The following is a 20,753-nucleotide window of genomic DNA, read 5'->3' on the forward strand; positions in this document are numbered from 1 at the left end:
TTCAAAGGAGTTCAGTGTTACTGTTATGGGTTAGCACAATCCTGTCACTTGGATGATGCATCATTGTTAAATTCAATTTTACCAATAACAAGGTCACAAGATTGACCAATGAAATTCAATGCTGTCTACTTTACCCAGGCAGTGGGCTTGTGAAAACATTTCCATCTGTTTCAACCCCTGTTCTGCCCATTATTTTGACACAATTCCCATTACTTCTATCTTAATTGGTGTTCTATGTTAAACAAAAGAAAATTTAAAACAAATAAATTCACATGCAAAGTACTTTGTAAAGTTTAACAAATTCTGTAAGCTATTACTGACTAGTAACTGAGAAAGTTAACGCTGTTTATAGCATTGCCATGTCCAGCCATATACTATACCTTCCCAGCCTGGAAGCAATGGTGCATATCCCATAGCTGCATATATGCTTAAATGGAATGGGCCAAAAAGAGCACATATAACGGCTGCAGGGCTGCCCTTGACTAGCCAGAAGTATAACCAAGCAGCTGTACTCAATTATCTTAGATTAAAATTGTGACATTGGCTACATGCGAGTCATTTTGCAAGACACAGATGTTATTAAATGGACAAAAATGAAAAATAACCGAGCAAACCTAATGACATGGTTGTAGACTGCCAGATGCAATCTCTTTAAATCTCATTAGCACTGTTGGTGATAATATTGACTTAAACACAGTGTGACTTCTTTAAAAAAATAATTTGAATTGAAATACCACCTGGACATTTATCTCTGCCTCATTTAGTCATGATTAAGCTGGTGTACATGACTGGTGGCTACAGGCAGAAAAGGTGTGAGACGTGATCAGATGGGATGGTGAGAGAACTAGATACAGTTTACTAGAGTATGCTGAGGAGGTTGTCCTCAAGGAAATGGCAAAAAAATAATATATTGCTGCATCATAAGGAATAATCTAGCAAAGTTTGAATATCTGAGATCTGCTATACCATACAAAGGTGCATTATAGCTGCAGGGAAGCCATGAAATAGGCCATTATGGATTGGGATGTTCCAGAATGAGCTCCATATGACAGCCCACATTGTATTGGGATTAAGTGTAGGCCGCTAGCTATGGCACTGATGATGCAGTTTTGGTGTAGTGTAATCTTACTGTTGGTGCTAAACTAAAATGTTCTGTAATCTATACTGCATGTCTCTAGCCAGCAGACAATGCCACTGCACTATGGTATCTACGTGGCTGCATTAAATGACTCAAAGTTTGCAGCAGAATAAAGTTTACGGACCTTTGATGAAATCAAGGTTTGTGCAGTCATTTGTGTAAGTACTGCAGTTCATACATAGCCAAGCACGAGTTAACACCTTTGGTAGAGGAGAAGAAAAAATGGAAAAAGGAAACTAGTGGAGGACCTACTTTATACTGGTGCTATGTAGAAGATTGTGACAGTTGCTCTGGTATAATAGTGTTTGCGATGTATGAACTTCTGCTTTACGTTGACTTGCATCTTTTTTCTGCCTGTTATTTGCCTTCCAATTTTTTAGGCTTGCATTTGCTAAAAGTGCTCACTCATGTAGCCCTTCAGCAACTCAACCAGATTGTTATTTATTTTAATTTGGACAGTAAACTGTTTGAACATGAGGGGGACCAAAACTGCCCCCTCCCTTAAGGACCACCGGAAATCGGCGGCCACGCTGCGGAGGTGTCATGGTTGATCAGTCATTGAAAGTTGGTATGCGGGTACAGCAGGCGAGGAAGGCAAATGGCATGTTGGCCTTCATAGCTAGCGGATTTGAGTATAGGAGCAGGGAGTTCTTACTGCAGTTGTACAGGGCCTTGGTGAGGCCTCACCTGGAATATTATGTTCATTTCTGGTCTCCTAATCTGAGGAAGGACGTTCTTGCTATTGAGGGAGTGCAGCGAAGGTTCACCAGACTGATTCCCAGGATGGCAGGACTGACATATGAGGAGAGACTGGATCAACTGGGCCTTTATACGCTGGAGTTTAGAAGGATGAGAGGGGATCTCATAGAAACATATAAGATTCTGACGGGATTGGACAGGTTAGATGCGGGTAGAATGTTCCAGATGTTGGGGAAGTCCAGAACCAGGGGACACAGTCTAAGGATAAGGGGTAGGCCATTTAGGACTGAGATGAGGAGAAACTTCTTCACTCAGAGAGTTGTTAACCTGTGGAATTCCCTGCTGCAGAGAGTTGTTGATGCCAGTTCATTGGATATATTCAAGAGGGAGTTAGATATGGCCCTTACGACTAAGCGGATCAAGGGGTATGGAGAGAAAGCAGGAAAGGGATACTGAGGGAATGATCAGCCATGATCTTATTGAATGGTCGTGCAGGCTCGAAGGGCCGAATGGCCTACTCCTGCACCTATTTTCTATGTTTCTATGTCAGCAAGCACAGGGATGATGGGTGAGCGGGACTTGGTGCGAGTTTGGACAGGGGCAGTCGAGTTTTCGATGACTTCAAATTTACATGAGGTATAACATAGGAGGCCAGCCAGAGGTGCATTGGAATAGTCAAGTCTAGAGGTAACAAAGGCATGAATGTGCTTTTCAGCAGCGGATGAGCTGAGGCAGGGGCGGAGACGGGCGATGTTATGGAGGTGGAAATAGGTGGAGGTGAAAATTACGCATAGGATCCGCAGCAACAGTCTGCTTAAGGTGAGGCCCTTCCTGCATCACTCAATCTTTCCTCCCGGTGGGTTGATTTTGACCAGAGATGTCTGAAGATGGGCTTGTTCCATCCCTTGGCTGAGAGAAAGTAACGTGAGTAACTTCACCGATCCTGCACTCCCAGTGGGAAGCCATGCTCAGGAGGAGGTGTGATTCAGAAATAGGACTACAACACTGCAGCTCTGATTCTCCGGCCCGCACTTCCTTCGAATGTAACTCCCTGTTGGAAGCATCAGATTGATGAATTTACTCGACAGAAAGAAAAATGGGGGAGCTGACTTTCTCGCATTTTCAAAAATTAAACATTAAACTATGTTATCTCTTTGTTTTCAATTTCACAAACAGAATTTAAAATGCAAGTGGATAAAACGGAATTGAATATTAGCATACCAGAGAAGAGCCTGTTTCAGCTCAGCTGCAATGTAACCCACCAAACACAAGCTAATTCACAGTTTGCCGTATCCTGGTTCGCATGGAAAGTCAAAGAGGGTGCTGACAGAATCATGAAGGAGACCATTTTAAAAGTTGATCACAATTCAGTGTTTGGGTTCGATGTTTCACTGGATGGAGCTGAGGGGATGAAGGACAGACTGAAGTTAGAGAGACCCTCCCATGGATTGTACAGCTTGACGGTGCAGAATTCGGCCAGCAGTGACACTGGGAATTACTACTGTCACGTGGAGGAATGGATTCAAAATGCCAACAATATTTGGTATAAACTCGGAGAGGATGAGTCTGGGCTGGTCATGGTCACTGTACAAAACAAAGGTAACTTACTCGGAGACAAAAAGCTGATCTTGATTGAATCATATGTGGTCAGTTACTTTCAGTGAACTCCCAGTGCTTAGTGCATGGTGCACTGGGAGCACTTAATGAAGGCGGACAGATTTTGTGATGCAACCTGACGGCCCTGAAAGGGTTAATGGGGAAAAATAAAGGGTTGCAGACACTTAAAAGGTCACTGAGCACCTGTTTGATCCCTGTGTGAGCAGTACATTCGCTGATATTGTGGTGCTAGCTGGAAATGAGCCACAAGCATAACAGCAATCCTTTAGAGCGGCACTGGAGTGTCAGCCTACATTATGTGTTGAAGTCTCTGGAGTGGGACTTGAACCCACAACCTTGGCTCAGAGGTAAGAGTACTACCACTGAGCCAAAGCTAACATTTTGACATCAGTTCTAAATATGTCTTTTATTCATTTGAACTTGTGCCCCCTTGCCTTACTATCATGGCCTAGTCTGAAGTCATATATTGGGTTTACCTTTACTAATCTGTTCACTATCTTACATACCTATGAGATATAATAAATTCAAAAAAGTGCCTACTTTTTTTTTCTTGGTGTTAAAAAGTAATTTTTAAAGTATATTAAATTTATATTGCATCTACAGTGGTGACTGACATTGGATGGGTCCTGCAGCATTCGTATTCCTTTAAACACTGTGGAAGTCCATGGGATTTTATTGTTAAAAATCCACAAAGTATCACAAAGATTGTGTGCAGGAGTTATATTGTAACATACTCGAAACACTACCAGAAAGAATAGGCGCATAGGAGTTTTATTAGAACTATCCAACATATCGGGTATTACCAGCAATGATTTTAAATCATAGGCAGTCCCTTAGAATCGAGGAAGACTTGCTTCCACTCTTAGCATGAGTTCTTAGGTGGCTGTACAGTCCAATACGAGAACCACAGTCTCTTGTCACAGGTGGGACAGATAGTCGTTGAGGGAAAGGGTGGACAGGGAGCCTGATTTGCCGCACGCTCCTTCTGCTGCCTGCGCTTGATTTCTGCATGCTCTCGGCGACAATACTCGAGGAGCTCAGCGCCCTCCCGGATGCACTTCCTCCACTTAGGGCGGTCTATGGCCAGGGACTCCCAGGTGTCAGTGGGGATGTTGCACTTTATCAGGGAGGTTTTGAGGGTGTCCTTATAACGTTTCCTCTGCTCGCCTTTGGCTCATTTGCCGTGGACGCTTGCTTTGGGAGTCTCGTGTCTGGCATGCGCACTATGTGGCCTGCCCAACGGAGCTGATCAAGCGTGGTCAGTGCTTCAATGCTGGGGATGTTGGCCTGGACGAGGACGCGAATGTTTGTGCGTCTGTCCTCCCAGGGGATTGGCAGGATCTTGCGGAGACATCGCTGGTGGTATTTCTCCAGCGACTTTAGGTGTCTACTGTACATGCTCCACGTTTCTGAGCCATACAGGAGGGCGGGTCTTTCTACAGCCCTGTCGACCATGAGCTTGTGACAGTTTGAGGGCCTGGTCTTCAAACACTCTTTTCCTCAGGCGGCCGAAGGCTGCACTGGAGGTGGTGTTGGATCTCGTCGTCAATGCCTGCTCTTGTTGATAGGAGGCTCCCAAAATAGGGGAAGTGGTCCACGTTGTCCAGGGCCACCCGTGGATCTTGATGTCTGGGGGGCAGTGCTGTGTGGCGAGGACAGGCTGGTGGAGGAACACTTTGAAGCTTTTAGATACAGTGTAGATCTGCCACAACAGTTTGCGTTGTACAGTAGTGTTTATATATCATGCATTCTGTGAGCTGATGCTATTATCTTATTTCTCTTTGCATCAGGTTGGATAAGGAGGCAGTGAAAGGGTGGGCTGGGATGCTGTGAGGTTGAGGTCAGACTGATTCCACTTGTGGAATGTTTAATGTTCCCTGAATATTTGGGATGAGAGAAGACATTGTGGCTGGTGTCCATGTTTGAGGGCTCTAGTATGCACATCAATGTTCTCTTTAAGCTGCGCAGCCACGCAGCGCTCCAGGAAACCCGTGCAACTCGTTTGCCGGCTTTTCAATGCAACAACCAAGCATGCACGATATTTTGAAGGGGCCGCGTGGTGCCAAAAATAATGACAGGGAACATTGACGCTGACATCCTGAGAAGCTTGGGGAATCACTGGAAAAGATGTCCTATGGTCTTTCCATGTTTGTGTTCCTCTCACCTTTTTCTCTCTTTTTCTGTCTTTGTCACCCTCGGCATTTTTCTCTGCGTTTCTCACTTCTGCGCTCTGCTCCATCTCTGCTTTTGGCCGCTGGATGCTGATTTTGCTTCTCCATAGATGACCACTTTGGATTATTTCTCCACTATTGTCCAGCCAGGTGGACCTGACTTACAGGGGCCGAAATTGCCCTCTGCCCCAAACGGGGTGCACCTACCGTTTTGTTTGTGGATTCACCGCTCCAATCGATGGGGCGATATTTCACGTGGTTTTGCCCTTTTTCCCATCCGCCAGTGTGTGGGCGGTGGAGTGCGGCCATGTGGGGGTGGTGGAGTGTGGAGTGCGGCGTGTGGGGGCGGTGGAGTGCGGCGTGTGGGGGCGGTGGAGTGCGGCGTGTGGAGTGCGGCGTGTGGGGGCGGTGGAGTGCGGCGTGTGGAGTGCGGCGTGTGGGGGCGGTGGAGTGCGGCGTGTGGGGGCGGTGGAGTGCGGCGTGTGGAGTGCGGCGTGTGGGGGCGGTGGAGTGTGGCGTGTGGAGTGCGGCGTGTGGGTGCGGTGGAGTGTGGCGTGTGGGGGCGGTGGAGTGTGGCGTGTGGGGGCGGTGGAGTGTGGAGTGCGGCGTGTGGGGGCGGTGGAGTGTGGAGTGCGGCGTGTGGGGGCGGTGGAGTGTGGAGTGCGGCGTGTGGGGGCGGTGGAGTGCGGCGTGTGGGGGCGGTGGAGTGTGGCGTGTGGGGGCGGTGGAGTGTGGAGTGCGGCGTGTGGAGTGCGGCGTGTGGGGGCGGTGGAGTGCGGTGTGTGGAGTGCGGCGTGTGGGGGCGGTGGAGTGCGGCATGTGGGGGCGGTGGAGTGTGGAGTGCGGCGTGTGGAGTGCGGCGTGTGGGGGCGGTGGAGTGCGGTGTGTGGAGTGCGGCGTGTGGGGGCGGTGGAGTGCGGCATGTGGGGGCGGTGGAGTGCGGCGTGTGGGGGCGGTGGAGTGTGGAGTGCGGCGTGTGGGGGCGGTGGAGTGCGGCGTGTGGGGGCGGTGGAGTGCGGTGTGTGGAGTGCGGCGTGTGGGGGCGGTGGAGTGCGGCATGTGGGGGCGGTGGAGTGCGGCGTGTGGGGGCGGTGGAGTGCGGCATGTGGGGGCGGTGGAGTGTGGAGTGCGGCGTGTGGGGGCGGTGGAGTGCGGCATGTGGGGGCGGTGGAGTGCGGCGTGTGGGGGCGGTGGAGTGTGGAGTGCGGCGTGTGGGGGCGGTGGAGTGCGGCATGTGGGGGCGGTGGAGTGTGGAGTGCGGCGTGTGGGGGCGGTGGAGTGCGGCGTGTGGGGGCGGTGGAGTGCGGCGTGTGGGGGCGGTGGAGTGCGGCGTGTGGGGGCGGTGGAGTGTGGAGTGCGGCGTGTGGGGGCGGTGGAGTGCGGCATGTGGGGGCGGTGGAGTGTGGAGTGCGGCGTGTGGAGTGCGGCGTGTGGGGGCGGTGGAGTGCGGCGTGTGGGGGCGGTGGAGTGTGGAGTGCGGCGTGTGGAGTGCGGCGTGTGGGGGCGGTGGAGTGCGGCATGTGGGGGCGGTGGAGTGCGGCGTGTGGGGGCGGTGGAGTGCGGCGTGTGGGGGCGGTGGAGTGTGGAGTGCGGCGTGTGGAGTGCGGCGTGTGGGGGCGGTGGAGTGTGGAGTGCGGCGTGTGGGGGCGGTGGAGTGTGGCGTGTGGGGGCGGTGGAGTGCAGCTGAACCCATGGCTGCCATTGTCGGAGTTGGCCGACAATGAAAGTAAAATGGCGGCCGCGGCGGTGTGCCCTCCCATTTTATGGGCGGACGCGCCGCCTTGCCGCAAGAAACTTCCCGCCGGGGAAAGCTGTCGGGGACACCAAGCGATGGCTGATCTTCTCCCGTGGGGCAATTTCCCGCGCGAGGCGGAAAAGGGGTCACCACCGGTCGCTAAGGGGTCGGCGCATGCCCGACTGGCGGGAAGATGGGCGGGGCTGTCCCGTACACCACTCCAAAAATAAAGGTGGACAATTTACAAAATGGCGGCCCCTCCGCGCCGACTGAGCGATGAGTGCTTTCCGCACCGTTGCCGCCTCTTTGAGGCAGTAACGACTCTTTAAATAAAGGGGCAATTTCGGCCCCACAATGCCCAAGCTCAAACCACTGGTCAGCCAGTCCCTGGGTTCAGACCTTCATCTAGCCGGCCTCCGCTCACATCCTCCAGGAAGACCCTGGACTCTGATCTCCAGTCAACTAGCTAATCTCTAGGCCCCAGGCCTCCCCAACCACCACCAGGCCCTGGATATTCCTAGACTGCCATCAAGCTTTGGACTTAATTTAACCTTCTTGAAGATTAAAACCTACAACCACCACCAGCTCTGAATTGTCTCCCTTCCCTGTCTGAAGCTCCTGAACTCTTTTGATCACTAGCAAACCTTGGACTCTGTTGGGTACCCATGACAAACTCTACCACATGTAATCACATCTACATCACCAAAGTTGAATATGTAACTCACAGCCACATCTCTGTGTCTACTGCCTGGATATTTTGACTGCTGTCAGCTCATTTGTTTTTCTTATTGACAATCTTTCACTTCTGATCTGACCCTCCAACCTCCTCTTGGCTATTGCAAGACCTTTTTGGTCATGCCTTCAGTCTCCTAATCATTCACCTCCCACTGCTTGGTGTTCTTTATGCCTCTGTGAAGCAGTATTGGATATTTTATAAGGTACTGCAAAATGCAAGTTAATGTTGAACCTTATTCTTCCCATTTCTCTGTTAATCTCTTCCTGTATCTCTTATTCTCCCCATTTATCTCTCTTAATCTAGTGCCGTATCTATTACTCTCTCCATTTATCTCTGTTAATCTATTCCTGTGTCTTTGTTACTCTTACTCCACTTCTTGTTTTGTTTTCTCTCTTTGTTAATGCCTTTCTGGGAACAGTGAAAGGCAGCAGGAGGCAGTGGGCAGGGAATGGCCAGAGGTGGCACTGAGCAGAAAGCAGCAAGAGAGAACAAATGGGCGGATGTAGAGTGCCAACAGGTGAAAGTGCAGTGCAGAGAGGGATTGAGTCAGGGAGATGTGCAGGACGTTGGTCTGCTATGTTTGGGGGATTGGGCAACAGCTGAGCGAATGGAAAGTGCAGTGGATGGATAAGTTTGTGATTTTCCTTATAAATGATTTTTTAATGTGTTAATTATGTAATAACGTTTATTTTAAGGGTATAGAGTGGGATGGGTGAGGGACTGACTTGCTATACACCACAGAAATTATTTTTTGATAGAATGTGATTGGACATTTTTGTGACTCTTAACTGCCCTCTGAAATGGCAAGCCACTCAGTTAAGGGCAATTAGGGATGGGCAATAAATGCTGCCATCCCAGCGACACCCACATCGCCTGAATGAATAATTTAAAAAACAACGGTGTGGTCTGCTGACATCAGCGGCACCTCAACTTAAATTTAATAGTAACTGAGGGGGAGAGCTGACCTGTGGGATTCCCAGCAGCTGATCGGAGGTTCCCATTTGCCAGCCTCTCCCCCAACCCTCCCAATCACCATCCCTCCCTATCACCAACCCTCCCAATTCCCATCCCTTCCTATCACCAGCACTCCCGATCCCCATCCTCCCTATCATCATCATAGGCACTCCCTCAGAATCGAGGAAGACTTGCTTCCACTCTTAAAATGAGTCCTTAGGTGACTGAACAGTCCAATATGAGAACCACAGTCCCTGTCACAGGTGGGACAGACAGTCGTTGAGGGAAAGGGTGGGTGGTGCAGATTTGCCGCATGCTCTTTCTGCTGCCTGCACTTGATTTCTGCATGCTCTCGACGATGACACTCAAGGTGCTCAGCGCCCTCCCGGATGCACTTCCCCCAATTTAGGGTGGTCTTTGGCCAAGACTCCCAGGTGTCAATGGGGATGTCGCACTTTATCAGGGAAGCTTTGAGGGTGTCCTTGTAACGTTTCCTCTGCCCATCTTTGGCTCGTTTGCCGTGAAGGAGTTCCGAGTAGAGCGCTTGCTTTGGGAGTCTTGTGTCTGACATGCGGACAATGTGGCCTGCCCAGCGGAGCTGATCAAGTGTGGTCAGTGCTTCGATGCTGGGGATGTTGGCCTGGTCGAGGACGCTAATGTTGGTGCGTCTGTTCTCCCAGGGGATTTGTAGGATCTTGCGGAGACATCGTTGGTGGTATTTCTCCAGTGACTTGAGGTGTCTACTGTACATGGTCCATGTCTCTGAGCCATACAGGAGGGCAGGTATTACTACAGCCCTGTAGACCATGAGCTTGGTGGTAGATTTGAGGGCTTGGTCTTCGAACACTCTTTTCCTCAGGTGGCCGAAGGCTGCACTGGCGCACTGGAGGTGGTGTTGAATCCATGCTCCACCTCACAGTCAACAAGCTCCCCACTGGAGTGGAACTAAACTACAGAACCCGTGGGAAGCTGTTCAACCTTCCCCGTCTCCAGGCCAGGTCCAAGACCACCCCAACCTCTGTCGTCGAGCTACAGTACGCGGACGACGCCTGCATCTGCACACATACAGAGGCTGAACTTCAGGACATAGTTGACATATTTACTGAGGCGTACGAAAGCATGGGCCTTATGCTAAACACAGGTCCTCAACCAGCCTGTCCTCACCACACAGCACTGCCCCCCAGTCATCAAGATCTATGGCGCAGCCCTGGACAACGTGGACCATTTTCCGTACCTCGGGAGCCTCTTATCAACAAGAGCAGACATTGATGAGGAGATTCAACACCGTCTCCAGTGTGCCCTCCCTATCACCAGCCCTCCCCATCCCCATCCCTCCTTATTACCAGCCTGCCTTCAGTCCTCCTGAATACCAGCCTCCCCCATCCCAGCCTATTGCCAGCCTTCCCCCAGCCCCCTCCTGATCGCCAGTCTCCCCTCCCACCCCACCCCCAGCATTCCAGCCCTCCCAATCTCCATCCCTCCCTATCATCAATCTGCCCCATCCCTTCCTATCCCCAGCTCTCCTGATCCCCATCTCTTCCTATTACTAACCCAGCTGATCCCAGGCCTCCTGTTCACCAGCCTCCCCCAAGCCCTCCCGATCCCCAGCCTTTCTCCAAGCTCTCCCGATCCCCAGCTCTCCCAATCATCAGCCTCCCTCCAGTTCTCCTGATCCCTAGCTCCTCTCCTGATCCCCAGCTCTCCCGATCACCAGCCTCCCCCCACCCCCCCCCCAGCTCTCCCGATCCCCAGCTCTTCCGATCACCAGCCTCCCCCAGCTCTCCCGATCCCCAACTCTCCCGATCCCCAGCACTCCCGATGCCCAGCACTCCCCCCAGCTCTCCCGATCCCCAGCCTCCCCCCAGCTCTACTAATCTCCAGCTCTCCCGATCCCCAGCTCTCCCGATCCCCAGCCCTCCTGATCCCCAGCTTTCCTGATCCCCAGCTCTCCCGATCACCAGCCTACCCCCAGCGCTCTCAATCGCAACAAGAATAAGGTAATTTTCTTTGGATTCTGTAATTAGAAAATTATCCATTCATTAGCATTGGATTACACATTAAGGAATCATATAATATATATTTAGCCTCTCCATCACAAAGTCTTAACTAATTTCACTTGTAACCACCACCACCACCACTTCTACCTCAGCTCATCTGTTGCTGAAACCCACGTCCATGCCTTTGTCACCTTCATACTTGACTATTCCAGTGCTCTCCTAGCCAGCATCTATTTCTCCAACCTCAGTAAACTTCAGCCAATGCAAAATTATGCTGCCCATATTCTATCCCACACCAAGTCCCGCTCATCCCTCACCCTGTTCTCCCTTTCCTACATTGACTCCCAGTCTTCCAATGCTTCAAATTTAAAATTCTCATTCTTGTGTTTAAATTTCTTCATGGCCATATCCCTCCATATCTCTGTAACCTCCTCCCGCTTTAAAACTCCGCCCCCTGCTCCACACTATTGGCAGCCCTCCCTTCAACCACTTGGGTTCCATGCTCTGGAATTCCCTCCCCAAACCCCTCTGCCCTTCGACCTCTCTCTCCCTCTAAGATATTCCTTAAAACCCACCGCATTGATTAAGGTTTTGGTCACCCCTTATAATATCTCCTTCTCTGGCTCAGTGTTTATGTTTAACTTTAACTTCGAAGTGATTATCTGCGTGAACATTTTTGTGCCCTTCTGCACATGTGTACAGTGGACTCCATCCTTTTTAGCGCTTGTGCGCTCGATTCGGTCGAGTGTGCACAGTACGATATATGAGGAAGCCGGAAGTGGGGCTGGACCACGTTGCGGAGCCTGCTACTGAGGCTTTTGGGTTATCTTTTGAAAATCAATGCCTATACTAAAGGAGCCTCCAAGACTTTTGCCCAGAATATTGCTGTGATTATTTACTCAAACATTTTCGCAGCCTTCTGAGAGAGCGAGGAAATCGGAGGTGGGAGAGAGAGAGAGAGAGAGAGAGAGAGACACAGTAGGGCAGAGAGAGAGAGAGAGGGGGGCAGAGAGAGAGAGAGTGTGGGGCAGAGAGAGAGAGAGAGAGGGAGTGGGGCAGAGAGAGAGAGAGGGAGAGGGAGTGGGGCAGAGAGAGAGAGAGGGAGAGGGAGTGGGGCAGAGAGAGAGAGAGGGAGAGGGAGTGGGGCAGAGAGAGAGAGAGGGAGTGGGGCAGAGAGAGAGAGAGGGAGTGGGGCAGAGAGAGAGAGAGGGAGTGGGGCAGAGAGAGAGAGGGAGTGGGGTAGAGAGAGAGAGGGAGTGGGGTAGAGAGAGAGAGAGAGGGAGTGGGGCAGAGAGAGAGAGTGGGGCAGAGAGAGAGGGAGTGGGGCAGAGAGAGAGAGAGAGGGAGTGGGGCAGAGAGAGAGAGAGGGAGTGGGGCAGAGAGAGAGAGGGGGAGTGGGGCAGAGAGAGAGAGAGGGGGAGTGGGGCAGAGAGAGAGAGGGGGAGTGGGGCAGAGAGAGAGAGGGAGGGAGTGGGGCAGAGAGAGGGGGAGAAGGGCAGAGAGAGAAAGAGGGAGTGGGGCAGAGAGAGAGAGAGAGGGAGTGGGGCAGAGAGAGAGAGAGAGGGAGTGGGGCAGAGAGAGAGAGGGAGGGAGGGAGTGAGGCAGAGAGAGAGAAAGGGAGTGGGGCAGAGAGAGAGAGAGGGAGTGGGGCAGAGAGAGAGAGGGGGAGTGGGGCAGAGAGAGAGAGGGAGGGAGTGGGGCAGAGAGAGAGAAAGGGAGTGGGGCAGAGAGAGAGAGGGGGAGTGGGGCAGAGAGAGAGAGGGGGAGTGGGGCAGAGAGAGAGAGAGAGGGAGTGGGGCAGAGAGAGAGAGGGGGAGTGGGGCAGAGAGAGAGGGAGGGAGTGGGGCAGAGAGAGAGAGGGAGGGAGTGGGGCAGAGAGAGGGGGAGAAGGGCAGAGAGAGAAAGAGGGAGTGGGGCAGAGAGAGAGAGAGAGGGAGTGGGGCAGAGAGAGAGAGAGAGGGAGTGGGGCAGAGAGAGAGAGAGAGGGAGGGAGGGAGTGGGGCAGAGAGAGAGAAAGGGAGTGGGGCAGAGAGAGAGAGAGGGAGTGGGGCAGAGAGAGAGAGAGGGAGTGGGGCAGAGAGAGAGAGAGGGAGTGGGGCAGAGAGAGAGGGAGTGGGGCAGAGAGAGAGAGAGAGAGGGAGTGGGGCAGAGAGAGAGAGCGGGAGTGGGGCAGCGAGAGGGAGTGGGGCAGAGAGAGAGAGAGAGAGAGAGGGGATGGAATCAGGGAGAGAGAGGAGAGGGGAGAGGTCAGGAACTTGGAGACGGGGTCAGGAACTCTTTTAGCGGGAGGGGAGTAAAAAACACGGAGAGCACAGTGGGGATGGGGGAAGAACGTGATCCAGGTCTAAAAGGGGCGGTTAAGAGCGAGAACATGATCCAGATGGTAAGACACATCACATTCTTCCAACCCCACACCCTCTATACCCGCACCACGTTCTCCATCTCCTCCCCCTACACCTGGTTGTCGGTGTGTGTGTGACAAATGACATAATTGGATTGGATGTAATCCGGAAATCACGACACTGTCATTATTCACTTCATAGCCAATAAACCTGTTAACAATCCGTACACAATGCCCCATCTATGGCTGGGTAGGGGAAGGTCAGGAACTTGTTGGGGAGAGAAGGTCATGAATCCATGGGGAAGGAACTTGAGTAGAGGGAGAAGGTCAAGAACTTTGGGGGGAAGGGGGGGGGGGGAGAAGTTCAGGAACTTGGGATGGAAGGGAGGAGGTCAGGAACTTGGGCGAGGGGAGAATGTCAGAGACTTGGGGTGGGGGAAGAGTTCAGGACCTTGGGCATTGCGGGGGGATGGGGGCAGGAACTTGTTTGGGGGGTGGGAGAAGGTCTTAACCCAAGAGAGTGAGCCTTGTCTGTTCCAAGTGAGCTCTGTTCTGTCTAGAGTTGAGCAATCAGGACTTATCATCAAGGGGACCCAATCAGAGCTGAAAGGTGTTTCAAGTTAACATAGAAACATAGAAAATAGGTGCAGGAGCAGGCCATTCAGCCCTTCTAGCCTGCACCGCCATTCAATGAGTTCATGGCTGAACATGAAACTTCAGTACCCCATCCATTTATCCATTTATCTTCTTATGCTTCTGTGAAGCGCCTTATAACATTTTCTATGTTAAATGCACTAAATACATACCTGTTGATGTTGCATTATAGATATGGAAAATGTGTAGCAGCTTACATTTATATCATGCCTTTGATGCAGAAAAACATATTGTTGGTGGCCTTTAAACTACAATAACATGATTTCAGCCAGCAAAAAGAAACTTCACGCAATTCTACTTTGAAATTTGGCCAAATATCTCAAAAAATATAACTTCTACCCTTTTTAAATATCAGTTGTCTGTGAAATCAATCTCCTAATCCTGGAGGAAACCCTAATTAAAAAGAAGAAAATACTCACAAACCATAATTTTAATTATAATATATTTGGCAATTGTCTGTATTCCATAAGATCAAGTGCAAATGTCATTCAGGAACTATTTACTGATTTCAGGATAACATTACCACCATCTTCATTTCCCTATCAGAGCATAAGTAATAGCAACAGATTTCATCTACCGAATAATCCAGGTGTCCTGGATGAAAAAAGTCTTGTGACACCAGGATGCTGTTGCCAAGGTACCTCCTTTAGTGAGGAGGGTAGGCTGCTCTGGGCACAGGACAATGGTTCACTACTCAGTGACGTGGTTTGAAGGAAAAAGATGAGCCAGTCTAACGGGGGTGACATAAATGAAAGTGAGTTTCTGACCTTTGATTATTTCTTTCCTACAGGTTCTTCTCTTCAGGAAGCGATTTGTTCAAATGATGCCCTATTCTACTTTATATTTTTCTACCCTTTTCCGATTTTTGGAGTCCTCCTTATTGCCATTTTACTAACACGTTATAAGACCCTTAACTCGCAGAAGAAATCTGATGGTAAAAATGGCGTTCCATTACTCTGGATCAAAGAACCAGCGGTGACTTATTCTCCAACAAGCCTTGAGCCACCGGATTTCAGAATAGGACCAGGAAGCCTTGCTTAACAGAGGAAGGGGGGAAATTATTTTGGAGAAAATATAACTGACATTCAACTGAAGGGGTCAAAGTTATAATGAATTAAGGATGAATATTAACCCCCAAAAATCCAAGTTTGGAAGTAATATTCTCCACCTCTTATATTAAGAATGTACATTGAGGGTTATGGCATTGAAATATGGGGTAGAGTGTGTGCATTTATTCCAAGTTGTTTGGCTCAATTGACCTCCTCCCCATTACCCCCAACACAATTACTTGATATAGTTGGAATGTTTAATTTTACACTAATGTAGATAAATAGTCTTCTGCCAACTGTTTTCACTGCATGAGAGTTCTGCTTGTCACATTAGTCCGCTATGTGTAATAGTCTGATCTCATTAAAATGCCAGATGATCTCCCGAATGTTAAGACTATTGTCACTCCTGATGTACAGAACTGTAGCAAATGCAGTACCGTGGAGGGAAAATATTGAACTGTAATGATGTAAAATGGAAGTGCTTTTTTTTTCCTGAAGCTTCATGACACTTGATTGCCCCAATGCTTGGTTAAACAAATATACAAAGAGTCAACACTAAATCGAAGGGACGTCATGACTGGAGGGATGAACATACACCCAGACCTTCTATTCAATCACAGCACTGCTTAGAATATATGAACAACAGAAACAATAAAAGGGGAGTGGGAAGATCATGGAAGCCGAGGAGAAGCTGTAGCACCGAAGGCTCAGACGTTGTCAAGCAAATTCAGTGTTTGACAAGTTTCAAATGACTATGCCAAGTGCAATAGAAAAGCCACGATCATCATCAATCCTATGACTGCATTGTGACAGAATTACATGAAGACGATGTTTCCTGAATACAGGATGTGGGACAATGAAATTCCATCCCTTCTAGTGACTATAGTGAAGGATCAAGCAGATTATAAGCAAGTATAGCCAAGGTTTCTCATTTTATGAATTTTTTGATACAGAAATCTGATTAAGCTGCAACTCTGTAGAATGGAAAAGTAGTCATGCAGCTGGATACGTTTTTTTTAATACATTGGTTTTGCACTTTTTGAAATAACTTTTTATTCTGTGTTTGAACAAAAATCACTATAATTGCCTATTTTGTTTTGATAGTGTTCTTTAAAAGAGTGTCATTTAGTCAAAGGAAATGGATACAAGCCTGAACCAATCCAGTGCCCAAACAGGTTCAATGTGCTAACAGAATCCTGGGCTTTGCTACAAGCCTGTTCAGCCTAAATCACATTGTCTCAGCTTAAATATCTTTGAGAATTTTCAAACATTCATTCATATTCTGTTCGAAAACAAATCCATTTGTATTTACTAAACCACTCTTAAAATCTTAATTATCTAATGTATGAAGTACACAGTTAAGATATGATGTAGGTGGGATTGAATTATCCATGACATTTTTTAGGGGTTTTGCACTGAAGCAAAAATGACTATTTCATTGGACCATACTCTCAAAAATCACAATAAATTCCACAGGATGAGGAAAAAAATCACTGATATTTGTGTGGGAAAAGAGAAGTGGCCTTGGAAAGGGGAAAGTCAGAAGTGCAAGTGGTCTTGTCGAGACAGCATCACTATCATGGGGACAGAGCAGTATGTAAGATGGTAAGTAGGAAGATTCTACAGTCGGAAACTTTTTATCCCAACACTGACTGGCTAACCAAACTGGCTGGATCTCCCCGCATAGGCTGGTTTATTAGTTTTCATGTTGAATTAATATTATTTCATGCAGCACAAGATTTGAATTGATAGGTGATTAGTTACCCAAGTATTTGATCTAACAGGGATGTTCTCCGAGCTGTTCACATAAATCCCACTGCACAACCTGATCAGAATAGAATCAACTATTTTCTTAATAAAGATGCTCTCATCCAGAAAATGCTCCTGTACTACCACGTACAATGCATGTATAATGAACCCTGCACCAACAACACAGGTCTCATAGACATAGGTCCATTGTAAGCTACTGCATCCTTGATCTAGCAGTTCTAACTTTCACACTATTGTTACAGTTCCAGGCTGCAAGAACACAGCAGCTTCAGGTTCTGGTAAGATTCTGATAATACCTTTATCTTCCGATCAGAAATGTTACATTTAAAGATGGCCAATGATGGCTTCAGGCAGTATTTTGTTGCATTTACTGTCTTTTTGCAGTATTTTAAAAGCACAGGAGAGTCATAATAACAGCTTTGGGTAATGATCTGGTCTGGGATTCCTTTGAAATGTGCATTTAGACTTTGTTTACATGTCGGAGTTTTTGCATGAGGTGGCACAGTATATCAGTCTGAATTCAGTCACAGGATTCATCATCAGACTATGTATTTAGCCCAAGGATCCTTCATGTGAGTGTGTGACCAGTGGAACACAATGTCCTCATTAGCCAGAGCAGCAATGGGAGAATGGGCTTCTGACTTCACTGTATATTCATATAGTATATCTGTGTACATCCATCAGTGGAGAACGTAAATTAGCTGTGGGCTCAAAGCTAAGGTCAGTTGATGACTTTGTGCCACTTGGACTCTACTGCGTAGCCCTACACATACTGTATGCTTTACCATTACCAAATGAAGTGACCAATTTAAATCCAAAGCCTGCAGGACGATTGGTTCGATTATGTTATTCCCTCACAACTTCAGAGAGTTGTTGTACCCTAACCTCTGCACCATGCATCCTCGTCTTCATAATTAGATCAACATTTATCAAAAATCTTTGATTTTCGTCTCATAAAACTCCCCTAAGCAGTTACTGCCTCTGAATTTGTTGTTTCTGGTGCTGGACCAGCTAGACAGCTTTGATGAATCATTTCATTGAGCTTGAACATCTTGTACATTTATGTTGGCGAGTACGGCACTGACTTGGGTAACTATTAATCATTCAAAAAGGGGTAAAGAAGAAAACTTGGGTTACAGTGTGCAGCAAAGATGCATTTTAGAGAGAGTTGGTAAATCAATACAATTTAATGCAGCTAAGATTCTCAAATGTAGGTGGGAGAATTGGGAGGTCACCCTGCCTATTGAACAGTCTGATCCTTTTAAACTCCATTGTAAAATCGGTTCTAGGAATAAAGCTTAAGCAGTTTTTCTCATTATAAAAGGGAAATGGAATGTAACAATCTCTACAAAGGCATAGAACTTAAAATGATAAATTCGTAATCAAATAAGGTAAGTGTCTGAGCTTGAGTGTCTTTAAGGTTAAAGGCTATTCCTAGCTTCTTCTGTAGTAGGAGTGCGCAATTATATTTTTGTGGCATTCATTAGGCAAAGAAAAAGGATCTAGCTGAGACTCTCAACAATTCTGCAAAAGAGCAATACAGTGACATGTATTAATTAAAACCAATGTAAAGCTGAGTCCAGAAATGAAAGAACATTGTTCTCAAACCAATTCAATCAGGTAACAAGAATAGGGCAGGAAATGGGAGGCAGAAATTTAGTTGATGAAAAAGCTTGTATATATTCAATCCACTGAAACACTTGGCGGTACCAAGAAAAAGTACTAGAGGTCTGGATTCAAATGTCAGTATTGGTGCACTCTATGCTTGTGAGATTATTGGGTGAAAAATGTCACTGGATGCTTTTGTACACTGTTTTAATTCTGAATCGGGTGCAGGTTCAACTTTGGATAATGTTGTCTCTATCAGTGGATCAAGGAAACAAACTGACTTCACCAGTATAACGTGTAGAGTTGCCAAGCAGTGTGAAATGGCATCAGTGCTATTTATGAACTGCAGCAATTGGCACCATAAAAGCCTTGAATGAGCAAAGGAGCAATATGGGTATTTGACATTTAAGTCTTGGCTGAGTAAGCCGAGAAAGGCATAACCGGTTCTGTGCTGGCCTTTACAAGCTAAAAGGTTATATTGCAACTTCAAAAAGCAAATTGTAATTGGGTGTCATGTGGAGCTTCAGCAAATGCACATTCTACTTTACAGACTGGCTTGAATAATTTGAGTAGAAATGTGAAAGGATCAATTTTTAAAAGTTGGTGTTTGGGGCTTCATTGCACACTGTAGGAAAATCCTATAGTCAGCATTATTGTGGCAATGGTAGTCACACAAGCATACTCTTTCATAATTAAATGAAGGTATAATGACATGAAATAGTGTACACTATTATCCCCATAACCTGCAGGGAAACTGATAATGAAGCACAAATTGCAGATGCTGCAAATTTCCAAGAGTGGGAAAAATTGGCATATTTTGTAAATTTTCCCTATCTACTTTTGCAAAAAGGAGCTTTTAAAAAAAAATGGAAATATAGACAGATGTACATTATTTATTCAAAAAGGTTCTGTAAATAGAAAACAAATCAGAAATTCTTGTTTGGACCAATGAGTATGGCCAAAAGGGGAATTCAAAATATAGCATGTGATAGAAATGTTGTCCACACAATATAAATCCAGGACTAAATGTTTTCCTCCCAATCCCCCAAAATTAAAAAATATTCTCTATTAAGGGAACAGCTCATACATTCTCACCATACTCCTCCTCTTAAAAATCATGCATTTAAATTGGAGAGTGAGTAGTTTACATCTCAATTTTTTAAAGATATGCACAATACAGAATTACAATGCAAGTATCGGTGAAGAGAGATTGATGATCCAAAGACATTGCACACTCGAGTTATTCTAAAGCCCTGCTGATTATTTTTCCTTGTATGTTAACTTCCTATATTCCTTCCATCACACCTAAAGATGCTGAATCTTGTTGGAGTACAATTTCATGGACAGCCCTCCAGTACTTCACCCCATCCAAGTGGCTAGTCTTTAAGTCTGACCCTAGATGGTGATTTCCAATAGGCTATCTGATTGTAAATGCCATAAGATTACGTTCTCATTGTAAAGTTCACATGCATTTCCCAACCTGAGCCACTCTGGCTATTTTTTCCCTCTGGGTCAGGGTCTCTGGATCCAATTGTAGTACCCAACTGCTTCTCTTAGTGATCAGCTATTTCAGTACACACCAGTAATCGAACCTAGGATCTTTCTTCTCTAGTTAATCTGAGATATAGTTCACTTACCACCTGAGGGAAGCTGTCTCGTTCATAGTATCATAGAGCACAGAAGGAGGCCATTTGGCCCATCGTGCCGGTGTTGGCTCTTTGAAAGTACTATTGAATTCGCCCCATTACCCTGCCATTTCCCCATAGCCCTGCAAATCTTTCCTTTTCAAGTATATATCCAATTCACTTTTGAAAGTTACTTTAGAATCTGCTTCCACCACCCTTTTAGGCAGTACATTCCAGAATATAACAACAGCAGCATTAAAAAAATTCTCAGCTCCCCTCTAGTTCTTTTGCCAATTATCTTAAATCTGTGTCCTCTGTTTACCTCCTGCCAGTGGAAACCGTTTTTAATTATTTATCCAATCAAAACCCTTCATTTTAAATGTTACATACATTTAGGAGGGGTGTGGAGGGAGGGTAGACATGTCAAATGAACTGATTGAGAGATTTTAGGTGTTTGCTAAAGTTACAATCAGCTCATTCAAACTAACGTGATTCCACAGTGTGTCCAAATTTCTTTCTGGCCAAAATCAAGTGTGCTTGCTAGATAGAATGAAAAAGAGCCATTCAAATGGTATTTATACCTTTGAATCCACTTTATTATAAGGTATTTTTAACTGATTCCTCAATCTCCCTGTTCTCGCGTCGTCGATCATTCTGGA

At 47.3% G+C, this 20,753-nt stretch overlaps 1 protein-coding gene across 2 annotated transcripts in view; it reads left to right on the forward strand.

Moving 5' to 3' along the window:
- igsf3 (immunoglobulin superfamily, member 3) overlaps positions 1–20,455 on the forward strand; it is a 190,545-nt gene extending 170,090 nt beyond the window's left edge. For both annotated transcript variants that reach the window (XM_070893490.1, XM_070893491.1), the window contains exons 9-10: positions 3,014–3,436; positions 14,833–20,455. In XM_070893490.1, the coding sequence (XP_070749591.1) occupies positions 3,014–3,436; positions 14,833–15,083 (674 nt within the window). In that variant the 3' untranslated portion in view covers positions 15,084–20,455. The remainder of the gene's footprint in view (positions 1–3,013; positions 3,437–14,832) is intronic.
- Positions 20,456–20,753: the final 298 nt, after the last annotated feature.

This window comes from Pristiophorus japonicus, chromosome 11, assembly GCF_044704955.1.
Source record: "Pristiophorus japonicus isolate sPriJap1 chromosome 11, sPriJap1.hap1, whole genome shotgun sequence".
Lineage (NCBI taxonomy): Eukaryota > Metazoa > Chordata > Chondrichthyes > Pristiophoridae > Pristiophorus > Pristiophorus japonicus.